The sequence below is a fragment of the Chelonia mydas genome, chromosome 27, assembly GCF_015237465.2.
Source record: "Chelonia mydas isolate rCheMyd1 chromosome 27, rCheMyd1.pri.v2, whole genome shotgun sequence".
Classification (NCBI taxonomy): domain Eukaryota; kingdom Metazoa; phylum Chordata; order Testudines; family Cheloniidae; genus Chelonia; species Chelonia mydas.
This window is the reverse complement of record NC_057860.1, coordinates 2,551,013-2,577,361: the sequence shown is the minus strand read 5'-3', so window position 1 is coordinate 2,577,361 and position 26,349 is coordinate 2,551,013. Positions and strand designations below refer to the sequence as shown.

The 26,349-nt window shown below is 55.8% G+C and overlaps 1 protein-coding gene across 6 annotated transcripts in view; it reads left to right on the top strand.

Moving 5' to 3' along the window:
* Positions 1-285: 285 nt before the first annotated feature.
* ADAM11 (ADAM metallopeptidase domain 11) overlaps positions 286-26,349 on the top strand; it is a 56,530-nt gene continuing 30,466 nt past the window's right edge. The window contains exons 1-4 of one of the 6 annotated variants that reach the window (XM_043536887.1): positions 286-831; positions 1,300-1,493; positions 18,133-18,209; positions 20,609-20,675. In XM_043536887.1, coding sequence (XP_043392822.1) covers positions 774-831; positions 1,300-1,493; positions 18,133-18,209; positions 20,609-20,675 — 396 coding nt within the window. In that variant the 5' untranslated portion in view covers positions 286-773. The remainder of the gene's footprint in view (positions 832-1,299; positions 1,494-18,132; positions 18,210-20,608; positions 20,676-26,349) is intronic. The other 5 variants (XM_037886953.2, XM_043536885.1, XM_043536886.1 and 2 more) reach the window with 5 other exon arrangements.

Below are 26,349 nucleotides of genomic sequence, written 5' to 3'. Positions count from 1 at the left end.
TGCTGCTCTCCACCCCAGAGGTGGCTGTTTTCAGCAGGGTTGAATGTTTCAAGTGGGCACAGGGCTTTGGGCTGGGCGCAGAGCAGTATTGTTAGAGATGTGCCTGGAGATGGCGTGTTAGAGGCATGAGTACAGCTCCCCACACAAACCAGGGTGCTGGCAGCAGAGGTCCCTCTCAAACAGCTGGCACAGAACCCAGCGCGGGGGAGACCCGTCTCTGTTTGGGGAGGGGGAAAGCCCCTGGCAGAGGTGGTCTGGGTGCGTGAGACTGTTCTTCCCGCCCTGTAGAGCAGCAGGGAAGGTGGAGGCTGCCTCGTAGCAGCTGTGGTTGCCTGCACTGGTGCATTGTGCATGTAGGTTGGAGCAGGTGCTTGTGAGAGCTCAGAGGATGCTGGCAGGCAGGGAGGGAGGGATCTGAGCAGCTCACGTGTCTCCTCTGCCTTTTTCCTCCTCTCGCCCTGCTAATGCTGGGCTTTTCTCTCTGTCACTGCAGGCTCAGGATGGAGAACTAGCAGCCTCTGGGCACTGCAGCCTAGAACCCCCTGCCCCAGTTGCTGCTCCTCTCCCACACCCTCCATTTGTGCTGGTTTTCAAAGGTCCATTTTCTCCCTCTCTCCTCATCTGGCAAAAGAAAGCAAAGGAAGAGCGCGCCCACCTCTCAATGCGAAGCCACAAGAAGAAGAAAGGGCACGAAGGTCTCTCTCCAGAGCAGCGTGAGCCCAGCCGGGGCAGATCCCAGCACACGCCGAGCCTGGGGGGATTATGAGGCAAACATGAGCCTCCTGCAGAAGTGGGTGTTAGCAGCTTTCATCTCCCTCGTGCCTCAGTCAGGTAAGTGCTGCCCAAGGCAGCCTCTCAACTTTGGGCTCCCCCTTCCCTCCAGGGATGTGTTTTGGTCCTGGCGCATGCAGGCTGGGGCTGCAGGTCAGGAGCTGACCTCCAGCACACCCCCAGACCCACTCCCCACATGCCTTCCCTGCTGGCAGTGAGCAGGGCCCGGCTGCCATCCCCCACCCCTTTTCTGTCCCTGCTCGGTTTTTCCCCAGCAGTGACGGGAGATCTCTTCTGCTGCATCCACATGCTTTTCTGCAGTGCCTCCCCGACACCAAGGTGTGGGAGCAGGGAGTTCTTGAAGGACCTGTTTGGGGGCACAGGGGGGATTCCCCCAGGCTTGGCAGGCTCTGATTCCCTCGCTAGCTGAGCCCGGCCAGTCCACTCACCCCACTCCGCCGGCTAACGCCCAACTGCCCCTTGGTGAACTCTAATTCCGCTGCAGCGTCTGCTCTCCTTTGCACTCAGCAGGTCACGCCAAGGCGGAGACGCAGCCTGGTGCTTTGCAGGGGAGGTTTCCCAGCCCCAGATGGGACACAAGGCCGGTCGCTTCAGAACTCACCCACCCCAGCAGGTTAGTGGGGCAGAGCGCGGGAGGAGAAGTCCAGAAGCATCAGCTGGACACCAGGGTCAGGAATGAGCCTCGAGGAGGAGGCAGCCCTGTAAGTGAATCTGTACAAGCATCCCCCTTCCACTCTGTCAGCGCCTTGCACCCAGGGCTGCAAGTGCTCCCCAGGCCCCCCGGGCAGGGGCGGAGGAGAGGCATTCCCAGCTGGGGGCTTGGCTGGGGAGCCAGAGGGCCCAGGGCCTGCGCGCTGGGGTGGGTGGATGGCAAAGACCTCTTCAGAGAGGGGGCAAAAGCTGCTTCATGGCTCAGCTGCTAGAAATGCCCCTGGGAAGAGATGGTTGGTGAAGCCAGATTCGGTGTAGCAGCGCCTTGCACCATCACAGCTCAGGGCCTGGGCCATGTCCTTGGTGCCGCACCCCTCCTCGAGCATGTCCTGGGGATCGGGGGGACAGGGAGGCACCCTGCCCCTGCCCACGCTGTACCCATCCTGGGCTGCCCCAGAGCTCTCAGGCTGCTGGGGCTGCCTGGCACCTCCCACCAGCTGCCGAACCCCTAGCGTAGCCCATTACAGTCTGGGGCGGGTTGGGGAGATTAAATGGGAGCCCGCGGGCAGGGCTCATGCGTAATGAATGGGAGACGCACTCCGGCACAGGAGGAGGAAGCACGTTTGCTGTAACCAGGAGCAAGTTATCGACTCTCCCAGGTTAATCCCCTGGCCTTGCCGTGTGGGTGGATGCTGCCATGGGGCCACGCTGAAACCCCACCTGCCTGCATTGCATGGGAGATGGGATCCAGCCCTGTGCAGAGACCAGCAGCCTGGGCCCATTTCACTCTGTTCCAGCAAACAGCCGCCTTGAACCCTTTCCTGCGGCTGGATCCAACCCCTGCACCAAGACAGAGCCCCCCATGGGTCGCCCTGGCTGGAGCACACGGTGCCTAGGCAAGGGGGGCGAGTTGTATGGGCCCATGGTGCCCGAGTTCCAGCAAATTCAGAGGCTGGGGGGTGTGTATGTGTCGGGGGAGGACTTGGACATGTTCTGGGCACCACCAAAAATTATACAAACCTGCCACCCCTGTTAGGGGCCCCCGCCACGCTCTGGGCCCTGCCCTGGGGGCACACAGGCTGCTGGGTAGGATGTGCCTTGGCCTGCAGCATTTACCACACCCATACTGAGCCTCCTCCTGGGGCTGACTGATCCGTTGAAGGGGGAACAGACCTGACAGGCAGGGATCCTGCTCCCTGTGGTGCTCTGGGAGAGCCCCTGGGACCGTGGCAATCCACTGGCTGACGGGTCCTGGCCAGTCATGGGCGGTTACTGCTCGGGCATATTCAGTCCATACAGACTCTGGGCCCAGGAGGCTGCAGCCTGTGACGGAGCGATCCAGTGAGCCCAGCTCTGACTGCAGGCATCCAAACTCCAGAACCCCACCAGGCCTCCCCCCAGCCCCACGTGTTCATCCCACACCACCCACGGCGCGCCCAGAGGTTCCCCCTGCCCGCCGTCGATACAGCCCCACGACACCAGCCTGCTCAAAACAGACCCAGCCAGCCCTTGGCTCTGGATCTCGGCCAGGAATCTGGGGGGCTCCCAGGGTAGAGGGCTTATGGGAGTAGGCTCCAAAATGTCTTTTCAATCTCGCAGCACGGGAGTCTCGGTGTCCCCTACTGGCTGATTCACTGAAGAATAATAACCTATTTTTGTGAGCAGCTAATGGAGCTGTTCCTTTAGTGTGAGGGGTGGAGTCTATGGTGCAGGGTTGGAGGCCCCAGGTTCAAATCTTGCTGATGACCCCGCAGGGGTTTCGTTAGGGCAGCTTCCCTGGCATTTAGGAAGCCAAGCAGGTTCTTTCTCTCTGACCCTCCCCGTGGGTAGCAAAGAGCTGCCGAAGTGCCAGGCAAAGTGCTCTGGAATCAGCCACAGGCTGAAAAAGGCCAGGCGTGGCCATGCCAGCTGGGGCTGCTTCTCTCTGCCTCAGCGAGGATCCCTGCTTCCCCCCCTCCCCCGGGGCGGGGACGGGCTCTGATGGCAGCAGGCCTTGGAGCATGAGGGTACCATCCAGCTGGCACCTCCCACTGGCTGCAGGCCCCTGGGGAAGGGGGGTTGCGGATTCCAGGTGCCACTAAATCGCCAGGCAGGCTCAAGCCCTGGGACTGGGCCTACACCACCCCCAGCTGCATGCTGCCTACAATCTAGTCTGTGGCTGCTGCTCTCCCATGGTGCAGGGGCTGGATCCGGCGCCACCGATGTCTGTGGAAAGACTCCCCGTGGCCCCAGACCCCTGTTGGGAAGCTGCAAATCTGAAGCAGCCCTTCTTCTCTGCAGAGCATGGAGCAGGGCCTGGTGAGGGTCCCTGCTGTGCGATGGTGCAGACGCTGCGTCCGAAGGACCCCCACGCTGCACAGCCGCAGACCTGCCCAAAGCTGGTTTCCAGGAGCCCAGACAACGCCCACCCCACCCTGACTCACTCCGCTGGCTCAGGGGAGCCTTTCACTTCATGCTAGTGTTTTTACATCGTTTAGCAGCCCCCTTTTCATTATGCTTACTCTGACCCCTCTCCTGCCCACCCTCAGCCCTGCTGGCGCCAGCCCCTGACCCGGGTGCAGTTACACCACGCAGGCGCCTGACCCTGCTGCTTTATACACTAGCCAGGGCTGTTTGGCCCAAAGGTCATACAGTGTGGGAGCCAGCTGGGAATGGGACTGAGGCCAGTGTTATTGGCAATATCCTGCACTCCTCGAGCACCCCCATCCCAGCTGCTCCCTTGATTTTGCTGGCATTAGTGAGTCACTCCTTGAAACCTGCTCGGGCGGTGCGACAGGTCACGCTCCCCACTAGCCGTCTGAGCAGACAGCGGTCGCACAGCTCAGTGGTGTCGTGCCAAGCCTAGCACCAAAATACCCTGACTCCCTGCCCCATCCACATCACCTGACCAGCCGCTCTTGCTGTGACCTTTGCCACTCAGCTGGTTTATTCTTGCCGGGTTGCTGAGGAGCACAGGGCTAGCCGGACTGGTTGTTAGCATAGGGCTGCTCGGGACTTTGCAGCTTCCCACACTGATTAGCTACTGGAAAATAGCTCATGACTGCTGGGCTGCCCTCAATAAGTATTGTGGGGTTGCTCGGGCCCCGGCCTGGCTGGTTCGGTGTCGTGGGGCTGCTCAGGCGCTGGGGGCCGGCGTGGCTGGTTCAGTGTCGTGGGGCTGCTCGGGCGCTGGGGGCCAGCCTGGCTGGTTCAGTGTCGTGGGGCTGCGCATAAATTTCTATTTTGCTGGCACCGTGTTTCAGACAAAGAAGTGACCTATACAGGTCTAATTTGGGATCATCCCAACGTGACAAGACCAGGCACATACTAGATACGTAGACTTTTGTAAGGCATTTACTTGAGACCGCATGGCATTTTCATTAAATATTTAGAATGATCTAAAATGAGCAGGGCGCACATTAAATAGATTAAAAAACTGGCTAACTGATAGGTCTCGAAATGTAACTGTAAATGGGGAATTGTCACCAAACAGGTCGGCTTCCAGTAGGGTCCTGCAGGGATTGGTTCTTGGCCCTGTGCTCCTTTCCATTACATTTGCAGATGAGACAAAAATTGGGGGAGTGGTAAATAATACACAGGACTGGTCAGTGATCCAGAGCAAGCTGGATCGCTTGGTAAGCTGGGCACAAGCGAACGATATGCGTTTTAATACGGCTAAATGGAAATATGTACCTGTAGGAAGAAGGACTAGCTGCCATACTGCCACACTGGGGGACTCTGGCCTGGGAAGCAGCGACTCTGAACAAGATTTGGGTTTGGCGCTGGATAATCAGCTGAATATGAGCTCCCTGCCACACGCTGGCCGAGAGGGCTAATGCCATCCTGGGATGTATAAATGGGAATCTCAGGGAGAGCAGAGAGGTTTATTTTTACCTGCGTATTTGATGCAATCGCTGCTGGAATCTGGTGCCCAGTTCCGGTGCCCACAATTCAAGGACGATGTTGAAAAATTGCTGAGGGTTCAGAGAAGAGCCACAAGAATGATTGACTGGAAAACCTGCCTTCTAGCGATAGACTCGAGGAGCTCAATCTATTTAGCTTAACAAAGAGAAGGTTAAGGGGAGACTTGGTCACAGCCTGTAAGTAGCTACATGGGGAACAAAGGGGCTTTTCAGTCAAGCAGTGACAGGCATAACACCATCCAATGGCTGGAGGCCAGATCCAGACTGGAAAGAAGGTGTATATTTTTAAGAGTGAGGGTAGTTGACCTCTGGAACAATTTCCCAAGGGCCAGGCTGGGTTCTCAGTCACTGACAGGTTTTAACTCAAGATGGGCTGGTTTTCTAGCTCTGCTCTAGGGATTACTGTGGGGCAGGTCTCCGGCCTGTGCTATACAGGGGTCAGACTGGATGATCACATGCTCCTTCTGGCCGTGGGACCTAGGAATAGCCAACATTACTGGGAGCTGCTTACGTCAAGGTCCTTAGACTTGATAGCCAGAGTCAGAGCCTCTATTGACCCAGACTGCCCTGCCCCGCATCCATCCAGCAGGTCCCAAATCACCCCCAAGTCCTGCCCAGGCTGAGTGTAAAAGCTGGCCTGGGTTCTCGGGGGCTGTCTCTTCCTTGCTTGTTCCAAAGCCTGAAGGGAGCTGTTCCCAGGACATCACAGGTGCTGCTCTCACAGCAGCAAGGTTCTTTTACTGTAACAAGAATCAGAGGGGCAGCCATGTTAGTTTGTCTCAGCAAAAAGAACGCGGAGTCCTTGGGGCACCTTAGACATTAACAAACGTATTTATGCTCAAATAAATTTGTTAGTCTCTAAGGTGCCAGAAGTACTCCTCGTTCTTGTAACAAGAATGTTACACACCATAGGTAATCTGCTCCTGGGAGAGGATGTGTGATGGGTTAGACAGAGCAGAGGACTGTGAGTCAGGACTCCCGGGTTCAATTCCCAGCTCTGCTACTGAGTCACTGTGTGATTTTGGGCAAGAACTTTGGCTCTGTGCCTCGGTTTCCCCATCTGCAAAGTGGGGAGAATATTGAGCTACTCCACAGGAGGGTTCACTGTTGCACTCCCACCTATCTCTGTCCTTGAGCCTGGGCATGAGGCATGGTGGGCATGAAGGGCCTAGAGATGCCACAGAGCAAGAGCCACCCTGTGACTCCCAATCCTGGCAGCAGAGCCCTGTGGGGTCGGGGAGAAGGTTTGTTCATGGGGAGGAGTCTGGGGCTGGAAGGGGCTCATGGCTTCTTTGGGTCTCATGTTCAGAGCTTTGTCTTATCAGTGTCCATTAGAAGTCAAGAGTCGTGCTTCTGGAGGGGGAGACTGAAGGGCTGATGGCCCTTGGCCTGTGTCCCAGGTCATAGAATCATAGAGTATCGGGGTTGGAAGGGACCTCAGGAGGTCATCTAGTCCAACCCCCTGCTCAAAACAGGATCAATCCCCAACTAAATCATCCCAGCCAGGGCTTTGTCAAGCCTGACCTTAAAAACCTCAAAGGAAGGAGATTCCACCACCTCCCTAGGTAACCCATTCCAGTATTTCACCACCCTCCTAGTGAAAAAGTTTTTCCTAATATCCAACCTAAACCTCCCCCACTGCAACTTGAGACCATTACTCCTCATTCTGTCATCTGCTACCACTGAGAACAGTCTAGATCCATCCTCTTTGGAACCCCCTTTCAGGTAGTTGAAAGCAGCTATCAAATCCCCCCTCATTCTTCTCTTCCGCAGACTAAACAATCCCAGTTCCCTCAGCCTCTCCTCATAAGTCATGTGTTCCAGTCCCCTAATCATTTTTGTTGCCCTCCGCTGGACGTTTTCCAATTTTTCCACATCCTCCTTGTAGTGTGGGGCCCAAAACTGGACACAGTACTCCAGATGAGGCCTCACCGATGTCAAATAGAGGGGAACGATCACGTCCCTCGATCTGCTGGCAATGCCCCTACTTATACAGCCCAAAATGCTGTTAGCCTTCTTGGCAACAAGGGCACACTGGTGACTCAGCAAGGTCCCAGAGTGCCGTGCACAGGCGCTATTCACCTGGGCGGAGGGCACTCCGGTGTGGCTCAACCTGCTCCCGGGGGAGAGCTGCTTCCACCTTGTGCCCCTTCAAACAAGTACTAGGAGGAATCAGGTCCCAAGAGCTGGAAGAGGTCGGCCAGAGTTCCTAGGGGATTTCCTGGGGGAGGGAAGAGGGGTGAACTGTACCAGGGATCACACCAGTTAGCTGCTGGGGAGAAGGAGCACAGAAACGGAACAGCGCCTCATTCATTCATGCAGCAGCCAGCCCTTTACTCACTGGGCCAGCCTCTGCCAGCCATCTGCATACTAACCCCCTGATCCTTGGCGTCCGGCCTCACCAAGCTGCTCCCCCAAGCTGCAGGCAGATCATATGCTTGGCTCCCGCTCCTGACCCTGCCCGAGATAGCCCCATTGCTCTCACTCAGCACACGGAGGGTTTCGGTTACCGAATCATCCAGGGATGGAATCGGACTCTCCGGTTCCTCTCATTAATTGGCTGCTGACCTGGAATCTCTGCCTCTGACAGCGAACACCTGACCCTGCATCCCTAAATCCAGCACACAGCCCTGCCTCCTCCGTTCTGCTTGATTGGTGTGGCTAGCGCAGCTCCTCACTACTCTCATGGGGGCCTGGGCACTGCCAGGGGGCCAGAGGAATTGCAGACGCAGCTGGACCAGCGTCTCCCACTGGCCAGCACCAGAGGCTGCAGAGGAAGGTTTGACCCTCTCCCAGAGTTCTGTATCAGGGCAGCCACCCGAGGGCTCAGCACAGAGCAAGGTGACTAGGGCAGGGTTTGGCTCTGGGACCGAACTGAAAAATAACAGTAAACTAAATTGTATAAAACATGTTTCGTTTGAACTGAAGCTCAGGGGTTTCGTTTTTTCTCACTGACACAAACAAAACATTTTAAAAAATTAATTCCAGGTCAATTGAAACATTTTGTTTGACCTGCAAATAATTTGTGATTTTTTTTGTTTTGGGTCATTTTCAGGTTTTTTATAAAAAAACCTTTTAAAAAAATTAGCTAAAATTCAGAAAGAAACACAATTTCAAAGCAAACCCCCAAATGAACTGGTTCAACTTTGGGGATTTTCCCCCCCATTTTGTTTTTTGGGGCCAAAAAATTTGCTGAATTTGACCTGAGTTCCACCTGCCTTTGTAAATAGCTTGGGGGTCCGGCCCCACCCGATGACGTTTTGGGGTGAAAATTTGCTGAAAACATTTTGCTCGGCTCTACTCATCACCCCCACCCCCAGAGTGCTGGGCTCTGGAAAACCCGGCCCCAGGGTTTGGGCTGAAGTTAGGGAAGCTGGGGGAGGCTTTCCAGTCTTCGGCAGGCGCTGGCTCAGGTCCTGCCATGCCTCTGGGGGAAATAAGCCCAGGCTGTCACTGATTGGTTTCTGCCAGGAGCATGAGATACGCCAAGTCAGCCAGCCAGTGCGTGGGCAGGTGCCATGCTTATCACTCACGTCTGGGGCTGGCCCTTTCCTGGAGCCTGGTGAGCTGTTGCCCTCACTGAGATCTTGGAGCTGGGAGTTCCACAGATCAACAATTTCCTTCTAGGGGAATTAACTGGTTTTAATAGGTTTTGCCCAGAGGTCATACCCTGCTCAGTTCTTGAGGTACCATGGACCCATGGAACCCCCCAGAAAGAATAATAGAACTGGAAGGGACCTGGAGAGGTCATCTAGTCCATCCCCTGCACTCATGGCAGGACTAAGTATTATCTAGACCAGAGGTGGGCAAACTACGGCCCGCGGGACCCTCCTGCCCTTCCCCGGAGCTCCTGGCCGGAGACACTAGCCCCGGCCCCTCCCCCGCTGTTCCCCCCTCTCCCGCAGCCTCAGCGTGCCGCTGTTGCAGAGCTGTGGCCTGAGCCAGTGCTCCAGGCAGCGCGGTAAGGAGGCGGGGGGGTTGGATAGAGGGCAGAGGAGTTTGGGGGTGTGGTCAGGGGTGTGGATAGGGGTCGGGGCGGTCAGAGGACGGGGAACAGGGGTGTTGGATGGGGCGGCAGGGGATAGTCAGGGGTGTGGGGTCAGGGGACGGAGCAGTGGATGGGGCAGGAGTCCCGGGGGAGCCATCAGGGGGCGAGAAGTGGGCGGGGGGGGTCGGATAGGAGCCAGGGGCAGGGCCACCCCTGGCTGTTTGGGGAGACACAACCTCCCCTAACCAGCCCTCCATACAATTTTGGAAACCCGATGTGGCCCTCAAGCCAAAAAGTTTGCCCACCCCTGACCTAGACCATTCCTGACAGGTGTTTGTCTAACCTGCTCTTAAAAATCTCCAATGATGGGGTTCCACAACCTCCCTAGGCAATTTATTCCAGTGCTTCACCACCCTGACAGGTAGGAAGTTTTTCCTAATGTCCAACCTAAATCTCCCTTGCTGCAATTTAAGCCCATTGCTTCTTGTCCTGTCCTCAGAGGTTAAGAAGAAGAATTCTTCTCCCTCCTCCTTGTAACAACCTGTTACATACTTGAAAACTGTTCTCATGTCCCCTCTCAGTCTTCTCTTCTCTAGACTAAACAAATCCAATTTTTTCAATCTTCCCTCATAGGTCATGTTTTCTAGACCCTTAATCATTTTTGATGCTCTTCTCTGGACTCTCTCCAGTTTGTCCACATCCTTCCTGAAATGTGGCGCCCACAACTGGACATAAACTCCAGTTGAGGCCTAATCAGCGCAGAGTAGAGCGGAAGAATTACTTCTCATGCCTTGCTTACAACACTCCTGCCAATACATCCCAGAATGATGTTTGCTTTCTTTGGAACAGCATGACACTGTTGACTCATATTTAGCTTGTGATCCACTATGACCCCCAGATCCCTTTCCGCAGTACTCCTTCCTAGGCAGTCATTTCCCATTGTGTATGCGTGCAACTGATTGTTCCTTCCTAAGTGAGTACTTTGCATTTGTCCGTATTGAATTTCATCCTATTTACTTCAGACCATTTCTCCAGTTTGTCCAGCTCATTTTGATTTTTAATCCTGTCGTCCAAAGCACTTGCAGCCCCTCCCATCTTGGTATCATACGCAAACTTTATAAGTGTATTCTCTATGCCATTATCTAAATCATTGATGAGACTGCTTAATCAAGTGACAGCTTTCAGAGGAAGAGGGCCACCAAACCACCCTCCACAACCGCTCAGGCATCATCTAAACAGCAGTTTTGATGGGCTGGTCGAGGGTTCGAATCCTCCCACTCCTCTGGGTTTACAGATGCATCTTTAGCCCCCCCTCACTCCCTTTGGGGACTGCCTTTCCCATTTCCACCAGGCTGGGGAATGGATCACCATGGAGCAGTGGGTCTCAGAGGTCATAATGTCGGGCTATACCATCCATTTTCTGTCACTTCCCTCCCTCTCTCCTCTGACTAGGAACAATAGAACTGGTCCCTTCCCCTCACAGAGGCAGGGGGTTCTCCTCAATATATTTCCTGCTGGCAAAGACAGATGGAGGTTGGAGACTGATCTTAGATCTAAGACATCTGAACATGTTCGTAAAGCCTCAAAAGTTCCTAATGGTGACTCTGGAGACTATATTTCCTTCACTGGAGGAAGGAAATTGGTTTTTGGCCCTCAATCTAGAAGATTCCTACTTTCATATAACGATACACCCTTCACATCAGAAATACCTACGCTTCACCATAGGCCAAGACCATTTCCAGTACCACGTGCTCCCCTGCAGCCTATCCTCAGCCCCAGTGGTATTTTCAAAGGTCCTAGTGGTAGCGGCAGCTTACCTTTGGGAGGAAGCGATCCTGGTCTTCCCATCCCTCAATGACTGGCTACCCAAGGGCCGTTCCTTCGAGACACCATCTTCCACCCACATGGCCCTTGCTCTGTTCCGGTCGTTGGGCCTGCTGCTGAACATAAAGAAATCCGTGCTGGTACCAATACAACGGCTGCAGTTTATGGGGCTGTACTTGGACTCATTGACAACCAGAGCATACCTCCCTTTAGACAGAGCTGTGACCTCATCAGGCCTGGTAGGTTCAATTCAGGGAAGCCATGGGACCACAATAAGGAACTGTCTTCAACTCTCGGGCCATATGGCAGCCTGCGCCTTTGTGACCAATCATGCAAGGCTTTGTCTCTGCTGCTTCCAGGGTTGTCTCAGAAGAATCTACTCTCCGAGCAAGGACTCCTTAGACAGGCAGGTGACTGTCCCCTTGCATGTAAAGAACTTCCTACATTGGTGGGTGGTGCAACTCAATGTCTGTGCGGGCGTCTTTCTGTCACCCAGTCCGTAAGTCACTAACAACTGACACATCACGGTCACCATGGGGAGCCACCTGGACACTCTCACGATTCAGGGCAGCTGGACGGCCTGCGAAGCTAGGTTCCCATTCAACCCATTGGAGCTCAGGGCAACCAGGAACACTTGTCTCAATTCCTGCCCTTCATCCTGGCAAGGCAAACGGGGTCATGAAAGGCAACATGTCCGGCATCTTCTACATCAACAAGCAGGGAGGAGGAAGATCCCCCTCCTTGTGCCCTGCAGCCCTAAAGCTCTGGAGCTGGTGGATAGCCCACCACATACAGAGCTCAGCAGCCTACCTCCCAGGCATGCAGAACACCACAGCCATTGCCCTCAGCCGACACTTCTCCCACGACTACGCATGGGAGCCAGACACGCAGGTTCTCCACAGCATATTCCAGAGATGGGAATGGCCAGAAATCCATCTTTTCACCACCTCCAGGAACAGGAAGTGCCCTAGCTTCTGTTCAAGGGGGGGCCTGGGTCACCCCTCCCCTCACCCTTCCTTCTGCCGTGGAAGAAGAGTCTGTTCTATGCCTTTCCCCAACACCCCTAATTCGTAGGGTGCCGAACAGGTCAGGCAGGACAAGGCCAAAGTAATTCTCATAGCACCTCCCTGGCCAGGGCAAGCTTGGTACCCTGACCTGCTTCAGCTCTGTGTCCAATGGCCAGTTCAGTTCCGTTCCGACCATCCCTCGTCTCCTGTCTCAGGATGTGGGTCGCACGTGTCATCCAACCCAAGTAGTACTTCACCTCAGAGCCCGGCTCCTGGATGGTTCTCAGGGACAGAGGCTTCCTGCTCTATGGATGGGAAGTTGGTGCTATTAAACGGTAGGAAAACATCAACCTGCATTACTTACTTGCAGAATTGGTTCCCCTTTCCCTCATCCTAGATTACCTGCTGGAGCTGAAGACATCTGGGTTATCGATCAGCTCAGTCAAGGTACACCTGGCCGCCATATCAGCCTTTCATTCCCTGGTCAAGGGATTCTCCATTTTTGCTCAGTCCCCTTTCATGTCAAGTGTGAGCCTGCTTTCCTTCCAGTTCTTACAACAGGGTGGCACTCGCCTCTCGCAAGCGCTCCCCTGGCTGATGGTTCTTTCGGTGGGTCTTCAGTGACACAGCCCTCCCGCCAAGTCACACACACCGTCCCCCCTTCTAGGTATACAGTCTTTACTTCTTTCTGATGGCCCTGATACGGGGCCGTAGCACCAAGGCTCCCTTCCTGGAGACACTGCTTTCCTTAACAGCCCAAGAGGGGCCCATTTCGATACCCTTTCAGCAGCCCTTGCTTGGGCTCAGTCTTCAACCAGCCCAGCAGGGCCCATTATGGTACCCTCGCTTGGTCTGGCTAGGTTCTGGGCTCTGCCTGCCCACACTGATCTGTCCATCATCCTGCTGCTCTCCCACCCAGCTAGGCACCCAGTGCTCCCCCTTCCAGCTCCAGGCAGCAACTGACTGCTCTCTGCCTCTGCTGCTTCCTTTTCTATGGCCCTTCTGGCTCCTGATCGGTCACTCCAGTAGCTCCTCTGATTGGCTGCTCCCCTGCACACACTCTAGGCTGCCTGGAAGACTTCTCTTCTGCTCTTTTCTGGGGCAGGGTGAGTCAGGGCCGCAAGGCCTCCAGCAGGGGGCCTCCGGACCTACTCCCCCTCGTCACAGACTGTGTAAACTCTTCCCTCACGTTATATACTGCACTCCGTGTTGGGATCTTAACCTGGTTCTCAACCACCTTATGAGACCTCCATTCAAACCAATGGTGACCTGCTCCCTACTGTTTATCTATGAAGACGGACTTCTTAGTTGCCATAACTTTGGCCCATAGTTGGAGAGAGATTGGAGTCTTGATGGCAGATCCTCTCCTTTACGATGCTCTTCAACAAGGTCTCTTTACATCCACATCCTAAATTCCCATCAAAGGTTACAAAGGAAGACAATAAAGACAAATACTGACCTAAGACCTTGTGCACCTACTGCCCTGTCACCTCTGCGAATGTCACAAGAATGCATGAAATTGTCTTTTCATAGCATTACAAGCAGAAACTAGGCATGCCCATCAAATGTCACAGAGCTTCTTCAATGCCAAGACTTTATTTTTGGGATGTACTTTCTTTTGAATGGCTGTGAATTTAGTATGTGCAGCTGACCCAGAGAGAAAAGTGTACACAAATTTCTCCAGGACGGGGAAAAAAATTCAGTGCATGTTTGTTTCCTTTGCACGCATCAACAGAAACTAAATTGTACCTGTGCTTGAAACAGTGAACATACAATGCTTGAGGTACCACTTCCTGCAAGAGAGCTTGCACACCGTGAAGATTTCTACTCATAACATTGGCACTATGAGAACTCTGGGCACTACAGTTCTGCATATCAGTACCACACCGTGGCGATATGGTCTTCATGTCCTGAAGGAGAGGCTTTGCAGCAAGAACTTGGCGGGATGGAAACCAACATCCTTCACTGCTGGAGAACACTGGCTGTTGTCCCATTGACTGCAGCGGACCGTCCCAGTGGCTGGAAACAGGCAGATTCCAGGATCCTCCTTGCCCCACATGCTCCTCCTGCGACCCCCTCAGAACCCAGCACCCATAGCCTGCTGTCTGGGGCTGACTTGCTGGGTGCCCTGGGGCAAGCCTCTTCCCCTCTGTGCTGGTGGCCCATCTGCACTGTGGGGCCACACTGCTCTGCAGGGGGAGGGGAGGGAGTGGTGAGCTTCACTCCTTAGTGTTTATAAAGGGCTTTGGGGTCAGGTAGGAAGGGCTGGCCTAGCCTGGGACTCTGGAGAGCTGGGTTCAGGTCCCAGCTCTGCTACAGGCTCCCTGTGAAACATGGAGATGCTTTGGAAATTCCCATCCAGCTCTGTGCCTCAGTTTCCTCACCTGTATCATGGGGACAATGGTCCTTCCACTTCCCCACCCTTTGTTTGCCTTGTCTAGTTGGACTGAGAGCTCTTAGAGGCAGAGCTGTCCCTCACTCTGTGTGGACACTGAATTGTGGGCATAAGGCTCCAGGGCCAAGCCTCCACTGCAATGAATGAGGGCAGTTCACTCCTCTCTGAGCTGTGGTTTCAGGCTGTCTGCAGACTCAGGCACTATTGCTCAGCTCACATTTGGGCCTTTTCTTCACAACCATAAGAACTAGAATTTGTTTCTAGGAACATGGGACTCACCAGACTGGACGAGTCCAGGGTCCGTCTAGCACAGGTGACTGTCTCCAGCCGTGTCCAGCACCAGCTGCTCCAGGAAGAGGTGCAAGAATCTTTCCTCCGGTGAACAGCTGCAGAATAACTTCCTGATCAATTAGTGTTTAATGGCCTGAAGCAGGAGGGGTCAATATCCCTTATAAGAAAATGGGATCAGCTCTACTACAACTTCAGACTTCCTCATTAACCATAGCCACACCACGTCCTGCTAAGCTCTCAGCCTCAATCAGATCTTGTGGCAGTGAGTTCCTCAGGCTAATTGCGTGTTGTTCATTGACTGTCCCTATTTTATTAGCAGACAGGGTGAAATGTGGCACCTGATCCCCCTGCTCTGTCCCACTCATTGTTTTGTGTCCTTCTATCATGGCCCCTCTTCTTTGTCTGCTTTCAAAACCAAACAGTCCTGACTGTTTCTGTCTCTCCAGACCTCCCACTCTGAACCCCATCATTCTGATTTGCCCATTCTGGAGAGGGGGAGGGACCAGCACTGAGCAGTGTGGGGGGTGGGACCCACTGAGGGTGACAGTACAGTGTTTCCGGGGGTGGTAAATGGGTGCTGAGACCTGGAGCTAGGCGGGGATTCTGTGGGGCATTGCATGCGGCAGAGCGCGGCTTGCAGCGTGGGGGCCTGGGCATTTGCTCGCTTTTTATGGCGGGCTGGGAGAAAACTGGTGTGTCCCCAGGCAGACGGGCTGGTGTTTTCCTGCTGTCTGACCTGGGATGGGTTTGGCTCAGTCCAGGGTGTGCAGCAGCCTGGCCCCGGTGGCCGCGTCATGGGCTAGCCATGCTCGGCTGGCCTTGCGGGGGTCTCTGGTGGCTCCCCAAGCAGGAGTCACCATTTTTGCAGGACTAGGGTTGGCAACTTTCTAATCGCACAAAACCGAACACCCCTGTCCCACCCCTTCCCCAAGGCCCCGCCCCTTCCCCGAGGTCCCGCCCCCGCTCACTCCATCCCCCCTCCTTCCGTCGCTCGCTCTCCCCCACACTCACTCACTTTCACCGGGCTGGGGCAGGGGGTTGGGTGTGTGTGTGTGGGGGGGTGAGGGCTCTGGCTGGGGGTGCAGGCTCTGGTGTGGGGCCAAAAATGAGGGCTCAGGGTACGGGCTGGGGCAGGGGTTTGGGATGCAGAGCAGGGGAGGGATCCTGCTGAGGGTGTGAGCTCTAGGGTGGGGCCAGGGATGAGGAGTTTGGGGTGCACTAGGGGGCTGGGGCAGGGAGTTGAGATGTTGGGGGGGGGTTCAGGCTCTGGGAGGGAGTTTGGGTGCAGGAGGGGACTCCGGGCTGGGGCAGGGGGTTGGGATTGGGAGGGGGTTGGGGTGTGGGGTCCCAGAGGCACTTACCATGGCTCCTGGGAAGCGGCCGCCAGGTCCCTGCAGCCCCAGGCCCATGGGTGGCCAGGGAGGCTCCGCGCACTGCCCTCGTTCCCGCAGGCGCCACCCTCGCAGCTCCCATTGGTCGTGGTTCCCAGCCAATGGGAGCTGTGGAGCCGGCATTCGGAGCAAGGGCAGCACACGGAGCCTCCCTGGCTGCCCACGCATCTAGGGACCACTAGGACCTGGCAGCCGCTTCCAGGAACCGCGCGGTGCACCGCTGACTGGACTTTTAACAGAGCCGCCAGGGTCCCTTTTCGACTGGGCGTTCCAGTCAAAAAACGGATGCCTGGCATCCCTAAGCAGGACCCACAGGAAAGGGCGCAATGTTTTGTACTCCCTCTCCAGCTGCAGCACTGCCAGTGAGAGCTCCCCCTGCTGGCTCTGCAGTGACCCCAGCCTGCATGTGTGAGCCTATCGGGGCGTGGCTCTTGCCGCCGTGGCTCGCTGTGCAGAGAGAAGCCGTTAGCGTCTAAACGTGTTGACCCAGACAGCGCCTTGTGTCAGCACAGACACCACTCATCTCCCCTGAGAGGGCAGTGGCATAGCGATGCCCCCTCCAGCCCCTCTCTGCAGATGGGGGGCTGCAGTACTGGGGATAGGGAGGTTATAGTGTTGGGGTGATGCAGTGGTGGGGCAGTGCAGTGCCAGGAGTTTGCAGTGATTGGGGGGTTGCTGTGCATGGGGCATGCAGTGCCGGGGGTGCAGTGTCAGACGTGTGCATTGTGGGGTGCGCAATGCCAGGAGAGTGCTTTGTTGGGGGTTTCAGTGCCGGGGGGTATAATGCCAGGTGCATCATTGCCAGGGGATGCAGTGCAAGGGGGTGGATTGCCAGGAGGGTACTTGGTTGGGGTTGCAGTGACAAGGGGTAGAGTGCCAGGGACATGCATTGTGGGGGGGTTCAGTGCCAGGGGGTGCATTGCAGGACTTGCAGTGCCAGGAGGGTGCTTTGTTGGGGGTTGCAGTGCCAGAGCATGCAGTGCCAGGGAGTGCATTGTGGCGGTTGCAGTGCCAGGAAGGTGCTTTTTGGGGGGTTGCAGTTCTAGGGGGTACAGTGCCAGGGCTGTGCATTGCAAGGAGTGCAGTGCCAGGGGGTGCATTGAAAGGCGTGTAGTGCCAGGAGGGTACTTAGTTGGAGGTTGCAATGACAGGGGGTAAAGTGCCAGGGTCATGCATTGCTGGGGATGCAGTGCCAGGGTCGTGCATTGCTGGGGATGCAGTGCCAGGGGCGTGCATTGCTGGGGACGCAGTGCCAGGGGCGTGCATTGCTGGGGGACCCAGTGTCAAGGGCATGCATTGCTGGGGACGCAGTGCCAGGGGCGTGCATTGCTGGGGGACCCAGTGTCAAGGGCATGCATTGCTGGGGACGCAGTGCCAGGGGCGTGCATTGCTGGGGGACCCAGTGTCAAGGGCATGCATTGCTGGGGACGCAGTGCCAGGAGCGTGCATTGCTGGGGATGCAGTGCCAGGGGCGTGCATTGCTGGGGACGCAGTGCCAGGAGCGTGCATTGCTGGGGGACCCAGTGTCAAGGGCGTGCATTGCTGGGGATGCAGTGCCAGGGGCGTGCATTGCTGGGGACGCAGTGCCAGGGGCGTGCATTGCTGGGGGACCCAGTGTCAAGGGCGTGCATTGCTGGGGATGCAGTGCCAGGGGCGTGCATTGCTGGGGGACCCAGTGTCAAGGGCATGCATTGCTGGGGATGCAGTGCCAGGGGCGTGCATTGCTGGGGATGCAGTGCCAGGGGCGTGCATTGCTGGGGGACCCAGTGTCAAGGGCATGCATTGCTGGGGACGCAGTGCCAGGGCCGTGCATTGCTGGGGGACCCAGTGTCAGGGCCGTGCATTGCTGGACAGGGTGTGTTTTAACTCTGCTTCTCTCCGGTTCTTGCAGTTTGTGCACCTGGCCCAGGTGAGCTTCCTCATTCATGCCTTTGGCTCGGCCTTCACCTTGGACCTGGAGCTGAACCAGTAAGTTCTTCCCTGGGGCTGTGGGTGCCCTGGCTCAGTGCCCCGAGGGCTGGCCCCCATGAGTCAGGACTGAGGCCCAGGGCAGGCTGGGGTGGAAGCAGGCGAAGCATGGCCTGTTGCTGCCTGAGAGACAGCTCCACCAGCAGGGGATCCACCCCGCAGTGCGTGAGTTTGGTGGGGCTCAGCCCAGGTGCCAGCAATCAGGGATCCACAGCATAAAGGGCGCAATGGGCCCCACTACTGATTGCAGCAGAGGAGCCGTGGGCTCTGTGGTGTCAGCCTGGACCCACGGCTGTACGAGGCCATGTGTGTGGGGGAGGCTCTGAGCACGTGTGCAGGAGACGCTCTGGGGCAGTGGGGGGGGAGTGCCGCGTGCCCTGGCACTGGGCTGGGCTGGCTCCAAGCTCTGGCATCGGGTGAAAGCTGCCCCCTTAATATTTCATGGAGCCCTCTGGAGCCACCCAGCTCTGACACTGAAGCCCCAGGCCCAGGTGAGCTCCAGAGCTTGGGTGTAATGGGAGCCGGAGTGATCAGCCTGAGTGGCTGGCGATTGGGTTTCTGTGCCGGGGAGCGAACCTGCAGAGCTCCTGGGGGGTCCCCGACAGCCCAGCCCCTCTGACCTCACTCCAGTGCTCCTCCCCGTGGCCCAGGTGAGCCCCCAGCCCATTGCAAGGGCCCCCAGTGAAGAGCGGGTGCAATGTGGACACTGTGTACTCTGTGTGTGTAGTGAGAGCGCATCTGTGGACACTGTGCAGTGTGTGTGTGTGTGGCGAGAGCGCAGCTGTGGACAGTGTGTGTGTGTGTAGCGAGAGGGCACTGGTGGACAGTGCGCACTATGTGTGTGTGTGTGTGTGTGTAGCGAGAGCGCAGCTGTGAACAGTGTTTGTGTGTGTGTGTTTGTGTGTGTGTGTGGTGAGAGCGCCGCTGTGGACAGTGTGCAGTGTTTGTGTGTGTGTGTGTTTGTGTGTGGTGAGAGCGCAGCTGTGGACAGTGTTTGTGTGTGTGTGTTTGTGTGTGTGTGTGGTGAGAGCGCCGCTGTGGACAGTGTGCAGTGTTTGTGTGTGGTGAGAGCGCAGCTGTGGACAGTGTGCAGTGTGTGTGTGTGTGGCGAGAGCGCAGCTGTGGACAGTGTGTGTGTGTGTAGCGAGAGGGCACTGGTGGACAGTGCGCAGTATGTGTGTGTGTGTGTGTGTGTAGCGAGAGCGCAGCTGTGAACAGTGTTTGTGTGTGTGTGTTTGTGTGTGTGTGTGGTGAGAGCGCTGCTGTGGACAGTGTGCAGTGTTTGTGTGTGGTGAGAGCGCAGCTGTGGACAGTGTGCAGTGTTTGTGTGTGTGTGTGTTTGTGTGTGGTGAGAGCGCAGCTGTGGACAGTGTGCAGTGTGTGTGTTTGTGTGTGTGTGGTGAGAGCACAGCTGTGGACAGTGTTTGTGTGTGTGTGTTTGTGTGTGTGTGTGGTGAGAGCGCCGCTGTGGACAGTGTGCAGTGTTTGTGTGTGTGTGTGTTTGTGTGTGGTGAGAGCGCAGCTGTGAACAGTGTTTGTGTGTGTGTGTTTGTGTGTGTGTGTGGTGAGAGCGCCGCTGTGGACAGTGTGCAGTGTTTGTGTGTGGTGAGAGCGCAGCTGTGGACAGTGTGCAGTGTGTGTGTGTGTGGCGAGAGCGCAGCTGTGGACAGTGTGTGTGTGTGTAGCGAGAGGGCACTGGTGGACAGTGCGCAGTATGTGTGTGTGTGTGTGTGTGTAGCGAGAGCGCAGCTGTGAACAGTGTTTGTGTGTGTGTGTTTGTGTGTGTGTGTGGTGAGAGCGCCGCTGTGGACAGTGTGCAGTGTTTGTGTGTGTGTGTGTTTGTGTGTGGTGAGAGCGCAGCTGTGGACAGTGTGCAGTGTGTGTGTTTGTGTGTGTGTGGTGAGAGCACAGCTGTGGACAGTGTTTGTGTGTGTGTGTTTGTGTGTGTGTGTGGTGAGAGCGCAGCTGTGGACAGTGTTTGTGTGTGTGTGTGGTGAGAGCGCCGCTGTGGACAGTGTGCAGTGTGTGTGTTTGTGTGTGTTTGTGTGTGTGTGTGTAGCGAGAGCGCAGCTGTGGACAGTGTTTGTGTGTGTGTGTTTGTGTGTGTGTGTGGTGAGAGCACAGCTGTGGACTGTGTGTGTGTGTGTGTGTGTGGTGAGAGCGCTGCTGTGGACAGCGCACTGTGTCTTTCTGTGGGCGCGGAGCGGGAGGGGGCAGGGCTGGTTGGGTGCCAGGTCTGGGCGGCTGAGCCTGCAGTCACAGGGGAAAGGCCAGTGGATGCTCTGCCACATGGATGGCACCGGCCCAGCACGTCAGGGGCCTGGTTAGCCTGACCCCCTCGTCCCCCACCTGCCCCAGCCAGCAGCAGCTCCTCATCTGCCCCCCTCGTTTCCCGGCAGCCACCTGCTCTCCTCGCGCTACGTGGAGCGGCGCTTTGGCCAGGATGGGAACAGCAGCCACAGCCCGGTGAGTGGGAGCGGCACAGGGCGGGTGGGCTTCGCCGGGCGCTGCTGGCGAGCAAGCTTGGAGAAGGCCCCTGCCGTCGGGGCTGAGGGGCCAGGCAGAGTCTTTCAGGGGGCGGATGTAGAGCCGCAGGAGAGACTGGCCAGGAGCAGGCGTTGGTGTCATGCAGGGGAGGCCCAGCCCCGCCGTGCTGCAGCGTGGGCTGGGCAAGAGCAGCCTTTGGGAGAGCTGCAGTCGCAAAGCAGGTGTGGCCAGGCGGCTGCCGAGAGTCAGGTGAGCAGGCGGGTCCTGGCTGCCCGGTGTCTAGAATGGGAATGAAATTAGCAAAGTTAAATGAATGATGAAATGTCTCATGAAATTAATAGGTGGCAAATTTAAAACTCAGCAAAGAAAATACTTTTACACCCAGTGATATTTAGCCTGTGGAACTCACTGCCACAGGGTGGCCTTGAGACCAAGAAAGTAGCAAGATTCAAACAGGGACCAGGCATTTCTACAGTACAAGAGTATCTTAATGAATGAATTGTGGCAGGATAGTAACCCTGGTGCTTCAGGGCTTGAGCCCATCGCTGACTAGGATGAGACCCATCGTGGGGCAGATTATCCCTTTCCCGCTGTGTGGGGTTCCTCCAATTTCCTCTGCAGCATCTGGTTCTGGCCCCTGCCGGAGACAGGGCACCAGGCTAGCTGGGCCTGGGGCGGACCCAGCTCGGCGCTGCCGGTGCTGCTGGGCTAGTTGCTGCCGGGCCAGGAAGCTGGTGGCCGGGAGGGGAAGCGGAGTGGCGCTCCCAGCAGGGTACAATTCAAAGCGAGTTTTGCATGCTGTGAGAGGAGCAGGTCATGGCAACGCCACACTTCTGCCTGGCTCCGTGAGCGTGGAGCTGGCAGGGAGCTGGGGAAAGGGGACCCAGTGCAAATGCTGCCAGCAGCCTCTCGGCGCCAAGGGGAGGGGGATGGGAGCACAGGCCCGACGGGACAACGCGGGGTCACTTTGGGCCCCCTTGGCTGGAAGGATCCCCAGAGCCCCCTGCGTCCAGCCCTGAAATGGCCAGCACCAGAGTCAGTACTGTTCAGAGGAGCCTGGCTCAGTGCATAGAATCATAGAATCATAGAATATCAGGGTTGGAAGGGACCCCAGAAGGTCATCTAGTCCAACCCCCTGCTCAAAGCAGGACCAAGTCCCAGTTAAATCATCCCAGCCAGGGCTGTGTCAAGCCTGACCTTAAAAACCTCTAAGGAAGGAGATTCCACCACCTCCCTAGGTAACGCATTCCAGTGTTTCACCACCCTCTTAGTGAAAAAGTTTTTCCTAATATCCAACCTAAACCTCCCCCACTGCAACTTGAGACCATTACTCCTCGTTCTGTCATCTGCTACCATTGAGAACAGTCTAGAGCCATCCTCTTTGGAACCCCCTTTCAGGTAGTTGAAAGCAGCTATCAAATCCCCCCTCATTCTTCTCTTCCGCAGACTAAACAATCCCAGCTCCCTCAGCCTCTCCTCATAAGTCATGTGCTCTAGACCCCTAATCATTTTTGTTGCCCTTCGCTGGACTCTCTCCAATTTATCCACATCCTTCTTGTAGTGTGGGGCCCAAAACTGGACACAGTACTCCAGATGAGGCCTCACCAGTGTCGAATAGAGGGGAACGATCACGTCCCTCGATCTGCTCGCTATGCCCCTACTTATACATCCCAAAATGCCATTGGCCTTCTTGGCAACAAGGGCACGCTGCTGATTCATATCCAGCTTCTCGTCCACTGTCACCCCTAGGTCCTTTTCCGCAGAACTGCTGCCTAGCCATTCGGTCCCTAGTCTGTAGCGGTGCATTGGATTCTTCCATCCTAAGTGTAGGACCCTGCACTTATCCTTATTGAACCTCATCATATTTCTTTTGGCCCAATCCTCCAATTTGTCTAGGTCCTTCTGTATCCTATCCCTCCCCTCCAGCGTATCTACCACTCCTCCCAGTTTAGTATCATCCGCAAATTTGCTGAGAGTGCAATCCACACCATCCTCCAGATCATTTATGAAGATATTGAACAAAACCGGCCCCAGGACCGACCCCTGGGGCACTCCACTTGACACCGGCTGCCAACTAGACATGGAGCCATTGATCACTACCCGTTGAGCCCGACAATCTAGCCAGCTTTCTACCCACCTTATAGTGCATTCATCCAGCCCATACTTCCTTAACTTGCTGACAAGAATACTGTGGGAGACCGTGTCAAAAGCTTTGCTAAAGTCAAGAAACAATACATCCACTGCTTTCCCTTCATCCACAGAACCAGTAATCTCATCATAAAAGGCGATTAGATTAGTCAGGCATGACCTTCCCTTGGTGAATCCATGCTGACTGTTCCTGATCACTTTCCTCTCATGTAAGTGCTTCAGGATTGATTCTTTGAGGACCTGCTCCATGATTTTTCCAGGGACTGAGGTGAGGCTGACTGGCCTGTAGTTCCCAGGATCCTCCTTCTTCCCTTTTTTAAAGATTGGCACTACATTAGCCTTTTTCCAGTCATCCGGGACTTCCCCCGTTCGCCACGAGTTTTCAAAGATAATGGCCAAGGGCTCTGCAATCACAGCCGCCAACTCCTTCAGCACTCTCGGATGCAACTCGTCCGGCCCCATGGACTTGTGCACGTCCAGCTTTTCTAAATAGTCCCTAACCACCTCTATCTCCACAGAGGGCTGGCCATCTCTTCCCCATTTTGTGATGCCCAGCGCAGCAGTCTGGGAGCTGACCTTGTTAGTGAAAACAGAGGCAAAAAAAGCATTGAGTACATTAGCTTTTTCCACATCCTCTGTCACTAGGTTGCCTCCCTCATTCAGTAAGGGGCCCACACTTTCCTTGGCTTTCTTCTTGTTGCCAACATACCTGAAGAAACCCTTCTTGTTACTCTTGACATCTCTTGCTAGCTGCAGCTCCAGGTGCGATTTGGCCCTCCTGATATCTTTCCTACATGCCCGAGCAATATTTTTATACTCTTCCCTGGTCATATGTCCACCTTCCACTTCTTGTAAGCTTCTTTTTTATGTTTAAGTTCCGCTAGGATTTCACCATTAAGCCAAGCTGGTCGCCTGCCATATTTACTATTCTTTCGACTCATCGGGATGGTTTGTCCCTGTAACCTCAACAGGGATTCCTTGAAATACAGCCAGCTCTCCTGGACTCCCTTCCCCTCCATGTTAGTCCCCCAGGGGATCCTGGCCATCTGTTCCCTGAGGGAGTCGAAGTCTGCTTTCCTGAAGTCCAGGGTCCGTATCCTGCTGCTTACCTTTCTTCCCTGTGTCAGGATCCTGAACTCAACCAACTCATGGTCACTGCCTCCCAGATTCCCATCCACTTTTGCTTCCCCCACTAATTCTACCCGGTTTGTGAGCAGCAGGTCAAGAAAAGCGCCCCCCCCTAGTTGGCTCCCCTAGCACTTGCACCAGGAAATTGTCCCCTACGCTTTCCAAAAACTTCCTGGATTGTCTATGCACCGCTGTATTGCTCTCCCAGCAGATATCAGGAAAATTAAAGTCACCCATGAGAATCAGGGCATGCGATCTAGTAGCTTCCGTGAGTTGCCGGAAGAAAGCCTCATCCACCTCATCCCCCTGGTCCGGTGGTCTATAGCAGACTCCCACCACGACATCACTCTTGCACACACTTCTAAACTTAATCCAGAGACACTCAGGTTTTTCCACAGTTTCGTACCGGAGCTCTGAGCAGTCATACTGCTCCCTTACATACAGTGCTACTCCCCCACCTTTTCTGCCCTGCCTGTCCTTCCTGAACAGTTTATAACCATCCATGACTGTACTCCAGTCATGTGAGTTATCCCACCAAGTCTCTGTTATTCCAATCACGTCATAGTTCCTTGACATCACCAGGACCTCCAGTTCTCCCTGCTTGTTTCCAAGGCTTTGTGCATTTGTATATAAGCACTTGAGATAACCTGTTGATCGCCCCTCATTCCCAGTATGAGGCAGGAGCCCTCCCCTCACAGACATTCCTGCCTGTGCTTCCTCCCGGTATCCCGCTTTCCCACTTACCTCAGGGCTTTGGTCTCCTTCCCCCGGTGAACCTAGTTTAAAGCCCTCCTCACTAGGTTAGCCAGCCTGCTGGCAAAGATGCTCTTCCCTCTCTTCGTAAGATGGAGCCCGTCTCTGCCCAGCACTCCTCCTTCATGGAACACCATCCCATGGTCAAAGAATCCAAAGCCTTCTCTCCGACACCACCTGCGTAGCCATTCGTTGACTTCCACGATTCGACGGTCACTACCCAGGCCTTTTCCTTCCACGGGGAGGATGGACGAGAACACCACTTGCGCCTCCAACTCCTTTATCCTTCTTCCCAGAGCCACGTAGTCCGCAGTGATCCGCTCAAGGTCATTCTTGGCAGTATCATTGGTGCCCACGTGGAGAAGCAGGAAGGGGTAGCGATCCGAGGGCTTGATGAGTCTCGGCAGTCTCTCCGTCACATCGCGAATCTTAGCCCCTGGCAAGCAGCAGACTTCTCGGTTTTCCCGGTCAGGGCGGCAGATAGATGACTCAGTCCCCCGGAGGAGAGAGTCCCCGACCACCACCACCCGCCTTCTCCTCTTGGGAGTGGTGGTCGTGGAACCCCCAACCTCAGGACATCGCATCTCATGCCTTCCAACCAGCGGAGTCTCCTTCTGCTTTCTCCCCCCAGACATATCATCCGGTCCACTCTCCGCAATGGTACCTGTGGAGAGAACATGAAAGCGGTTAGTTACCTGTGTCTGTGTTACTGGAACCCGGACATTCCGCTTACCTCTTCTGGAGGTCACATGTTGCCAAGCTTCTTCACTGGCCTCTTGGCTCCTCTGTGCAACCTGCTCTATATCTTTAGAGCTTTGTGCCCCTAGAAGCCTATCCTGAGTTTTGTCCAGAAAATCCTCAGTTTCTCGTATACAACGCAGGGTATGCAGGGTCTGCAGCCCCAGACCAGCGGAGGGGACCTGCCCTAGGCAGGGCATGGAAATCCAGGCCAGGTCTTCCTCCTCCCCTGTCACTGTGGCCACTCCAGGCCATGGGCTCAGCAGCTGGGGGGCTGGTGATGGTGGCCTGGGTGTGGTGTGATCACACCAATACTAGGAGCACGGGCTGTTAGTACCAGTCAGCAGAACAAATGAGACCCTGTCCCTTTAATTGCACGCCACCTGAGCTACCCTGGCACCAGCCACCGTGGCACAGTCTGGGTCCTGGGCCCTCGTCTCCAAAAGGATCAGTGGCTGGGAGTGCCCACTCCCCACCCTGGTCTTGTGCCACTCAGGGGTATGGCCCATGGCAGCTTCTTCAGCAAACATGCAATATGAAGGGTTAATGTCACAGTCCAGCTGGCCCAAGTACCAGCTCCGTGCCCCCCCACCCCCGCCCTGGCCCAGCCACCCCATCACCTGCCTTCCCCCATCCTGCCTGCTACAGCCCAGGGGCATCTGGACCAGCGCCACGCCCACCTGCTCTGGCCCAAGCCCCCTGTGACTGAGGGACAGGAATTGCCTGCTGCTTGGCACCCTCTGCCACTGACCAGCCTGTGTCCTCCCCTGGGGTTATAGGTCGGGGGCTGCAGCTTGGCCACCCCAGCATGAGCCCCCCTGGTGCAGAGGCTAGTAAATGAGGGGGGACAGGACAGGACCTCTCTCCTGTGCTCACATCTCCTGGC